This window comes from Ixodes scapularis, unplaced genomic scaffold (genome assembly GCF_016920785.2).
Source record: "Ixodes scapularis isolate PalLabHiFi unplaced genomic scaffold, ASM1692078v2 PGA_scaffold9__187_contigs__length_104089568, whole genome shotgun sequence".
In the NCBI taxonomy this organism is placed as follows: domain Eukaryota; kingdom Metazoa; phylum Arthropoda; class Arachnida; order Ixodida; family Ixodidae; genus Ixodes; species Ixodes scapularis.
Window position 1 is genome coordinate 40,783,164 of NW_024609884.1, and position 4,218 is coordinate 40,787,381.

At 45.8% G+C, this 4,218-nt stretch overlaps 1 protein-coding gene across 1 annotated transcript; it reads left to right on the forward strand.

The window, feature by feature from the left end:
- Positions 1-794: 794 nt before the first annotated feature.
- On the forward strand, positions 795-2,965 carry LOC120838964 (zinc finger BED domain-containing protein 4-like). Its single transcript, XM_040209121.1, has 2 exons — positions 795-985; positions 1,087-2,965. Exons 1-2 carry the CDS (start codon positions 795-797, stop codon positions 2,963-2,965), a joined length of 2,070 nt encoding a protein of 689 aa, XP_040065055.1.
- The last annotated feature ends 1,253 nt before the right edge of the window (positions 2,966-4,218 follow it).

Consider the following 4,218-nt stretch of genomic DNA (forward strand, 5'->3'; position numbering starts at 1 on the left):
TTTACATTACAAGTGAAACTACACGTGGTGTGATGCATGAATCACTGGAAGAGACAGCCCCCGAGCCAACTGCTCCCATGGACGATGCTCAAGCTCCAGTCTATCTCATTGATCTGGAGGAGTTGGAGGGGCTCAACTTTTCCTTCCTTCAAGGTAAAATAAGTCATAACCAAAACTTAGCAACCTACAACCGCCTGCAAAAAAAGGCAATCAATGTAGCACACCATCGTTTTTTCTCAAATATGTATTTTATTTGTCATAGCATCACCAGAAAAATAAAAAAAAATGCTGAAAGCAAGCAATTAAAAATCCAATATTTGACACAGTTCCATCCAACTAAGTCAAATTGGATAATTGGTCGAGTTTTTTGGTGCCTGTAGATGCACTTTCTGATTATAGGGGCACCATATGTGGATGGGATGAGGTTGAATCGGGATCTGTGTAATTTATTATGCCAACATCACTTTTGGGCCAATTGCTATGTGATCCATAGTGAGAGAAAATATCAGTTCAGGTGTGCTGATTAAGGAACGCTTACAGAAGAATTTATTTGATAATGCAATCAGGCAATCAATTAAAAAAAAGTTTTATTAGATTTGGGTTTTGAAAAAAACGTTCAAACACTCAGAACTACATGGAGCATGCAACTGAAAGTAAATGTTTTGTTTGTCCAGCTCAAGAGCTAGAAAGGCAAGGCTACTACGTGATTCAGAAGAGTGCTGCAGCTACAAGTGACAAATCATCTGCCAGCACAAGCGCCTCTACCAGTACAAGCGGTGTTCCTCTTATAAGCGATGCTCCTGCAGGTTCCGCCATTCTCACCGCTGCGTCTAGAGGGAACCTTCAACCCAGCCACGAAAAGAATGCGACAGGACCTCCGCTTCAAACTTCTAAGCAACAAAAGACGGTTTCTACCATATGGGCTCATTTTGAAAGGTGCACCAAAGATAAGCTGGCAGCTACCTGTTGCTACTGCCGAAGGAAGGTACGTGTTGGAAAACCGGGAGGCGACACTCGCACGACGGGGACCACAGCACTGCACAACCATATGAAGCGTAACCACGCACACCTAGTTACAAATCCCAGGGAAGCAGCAGCAAAGGAAATAAGCTCACTAATTCAACAGAGTGCACCCGAGTCAAAAAACCAGAAGAAAGTGCAACCGACACTCCAGGAAGCACTAGACCGGAAGAAGGCCTGGGAGCCCACTGATGCGCAGGCACTGCTGCACTGCCAAAAGCTGGCAGAATTTCTGGCTGTCAGCATGAAGCCATTCTCTATGGTGGAAGACCCAGCATTCCTCAGGTTCATGCACTACTGTGTGCCCAAATGGAAGATTCCTGGGAGGAAACACTTTGCTTCCTCTGTTGTTCCTGCTCTCGAAGCAGCCATTCGTGAGGCCCTCAAGAAAGAGCTCAAACTCAGCATTGGGGGAATAGTGCATCTGACCACCGACATCTGGTCAAGCCGGCAAGTGACGGACTACATGTCTGTCACAGCTCACTGGATGATCCAGGATCAGCAGGGATGCCTGTCCAGACGGAAGGCTGTCATGGACATGGCAAGTTTCGGCCAAACGCACACGGCTGAGAATATAGCCGAAAAGTTGGACTCCGTCGTGAAACGCTGGCTGCCACCTCTGGACTTAGAACCAGGTTATGTGACCACGGACAACGCTCAGAATGTTGTCAGAGCATTAAGAGATGTCAACATGAAGCGAATTCCGTGCATGGCACACTGTCTCAACCTCGTTGTGAAAGGAGGCCTATCGAAGGCTGGACCAGCTGTGGAAGATGCTTTAAAGACTTCCCGGGCCATCTGTGGACATTTTCACCATTCGGCTACAAAAATGTCAAAGCTCGCAGAGATACAGCGCCGGCAAAACTTGCCCCAGCACCAGCTGCTACAAGACGTGCCAACTCGCTGGAACAGCACCTTGTATATGGTAGAACGACTGTGTGAGCAACGACGTGCGGTGACAGAGTTCTTTGAAGACAGCAGCAAGCACCACCTCACTCCAGAACAGTGGATGCTTTTGAAGACCCTGATAACTGTGCTGCGACCATTTGAGGAGGCGACCCGCCTGGTGTGCATGGATGATGCTACATTAGGTCAAGTGCTGCCTCTGCTCAAGTTCATTGAAAGGAGCCTTGAACGGATGGCCAGCCGTGAAGGGGCAGCGGGTACTGCACAGCTTGCTGCCAGCCTGCTAACTGCATTGCACAGCAACAGGCATCTGAACAGCATCAAGGAAGACATTGTGTACTGGGCTGCAAGCTTCTTAGATCCAAGGTTCAGGAACACATTTGGCAACTACACTGAAGACCAGGCCGCTTTAAAACTGAAAAGGACTCAGGAGCACCTTATTCGCCAGATTGAGGAGACCATGGATGCTAAAGATGACTGCATCACAACAGAAACCTCGTCGCAAATGTCAGCGCAACCGTGCAGTACATCGGTTCAAACAGTGACCCCACCTCCAGCTGGAGAATTCAGCCTGTGGTTTTCCAGCTCCGACGAGATGGGACTGACCCAGTCACAAGTGCGGCCAGAGCATGCACCACCCCAGCCATCCTTAGCTGCAAAGGTTGAGCTGGACGCATATGCCCAGGACAGAGACGCTGACAGCTATGGAGTGAAGAGTGACCCATTGCAATATTGGGCAACAAAGAAAAACCAGTGGCCTTCTCTTTTCGTAACTGCAGTCAAGCACCTGGCATGCCCCCCAACCAGTGTTTACTCTGAGCAGGCATTCAGTGCAGCAGGCATGATTGTAACCGAGAGGAGGAACCGTCTAAGCACGAAAAATGTTAGCATGCTGGCATTCATTCGGATGAACAGGGCTTGGATCGACAAGGCAGCATCCCCGATTACTTCGATGCTGGAGCAAGATCTGGTCAGCTCAGAATCAGATAACGAGGACGAAGAGCCACTTCTTAAGAGAGTTCACTTTGAAGATACTTAGTGCTTGATGCCAAGATCTCCATATGTTTATGTTCACAAATAATGGGACCCATTATATTGTGCTATCAATTCGTTGGAGCGCATGAATCCGTATACTTCACTAGGGATATTGTACTTTCCACAAAGATGTTGCTAGGTGGTGGATGTGTTACAAGTAAAGCTAAGAATGATTATATTTCTATAGACAGCAGTCAATTATAGCAAACTGATGTTAGCCCTGACTGTAGGATTAATTTTGGTAAGTTGGTTTCGCAGAATGTCAGTGAGTAATGAAAGTGCACGGAAGCCAAAGCAATGTGTGTTTCTTAAATAGTATAGGTTTTTGTAAAAAAGTAAGGTGTCAACGGCATGAATCGCATTTTCTGCCTAACAAGAAAAAGGCTTATCATGGTGCACAGCTGTAGATAAAAAAATGCTTAATTTCCACAACTTCAGGTATGCATATCCACCACTCAGTTACGTCTTTGCAGAAAATAAGTCCCAAAGTGAAGCAGCATATTTTTCTGTGGTTTATTGAATGGGTGGCACAATATAATGAATAACCCTGTACAAAACATTTTTGTTACGTTTTCACATCTAGTCCCACTATTTGCAGTGTTCCTATAGTTATGTTTTAAAGGAGGACACGGCGTGCTCTAGTCCTCACACTTGCGACGCAAGTTTTTGTTGGTTGTTTTATCTAGTCATTGTGTCTTGCCTTAGTTTTCTGAATTATATTTTATAAAGCCATATTCTAAGGACATCATTATTTTGTTTCGCTTCAGGTACAAGTGAATATATGCTTCAAATGCTCAGGTTATTTTACAACATTGGAGATAAAATCCTCCTCCTCAAGCAAGGATATACCATACAGAATTCTGATGTATCTTACTGACACCTTTATTCCAAAATGAAGGGACTCATAACAAGGGCGGATCTTCCAACATTGGCACATTATTTGTTGTTGTCGCCACATCGTGCAGTGCTCTCTATGCTCCGTTCCATAATCTACAATGTTGTCAAAGCTAGAGGCGCAAGCGAGCTGTTTTTTCACGTTGTGTGCAGGGCTATCAAAGGTAGAATACGGGCTTGAAAGCATAGCCATGCTTGGTTTGCGCTCACGCACACAGAGCGCTTTCGAAAACCACAAGCTTGCGCTCACGTTGTTGTGAGCATTGAAAACGCAGAACCGACGCGCTTGCGCTACAAGTTTTGACAGGGTTGTGGATTAAGTATGGCACTGAGTACAGAGAACACGAAATCAAACCCGAAATA

Excerpts from the sequence above, each read along its gene's own strand:
- LOC120838964 (XM_040209121.1), top strand. The coding sequence starts at position 795 with ATGCTCCTGCAGGTTCCGCCATTCTCACCGCTGCGTCTAGAGGGAACC. Across the intron at positions 986-1,086 it reads GTTGCTACTGCCGAAGGAAG|GGAAGCAGCAGCAAAGGAAA; the intron begins GTACGTGTTGGA and ends TACAAATCCCAG.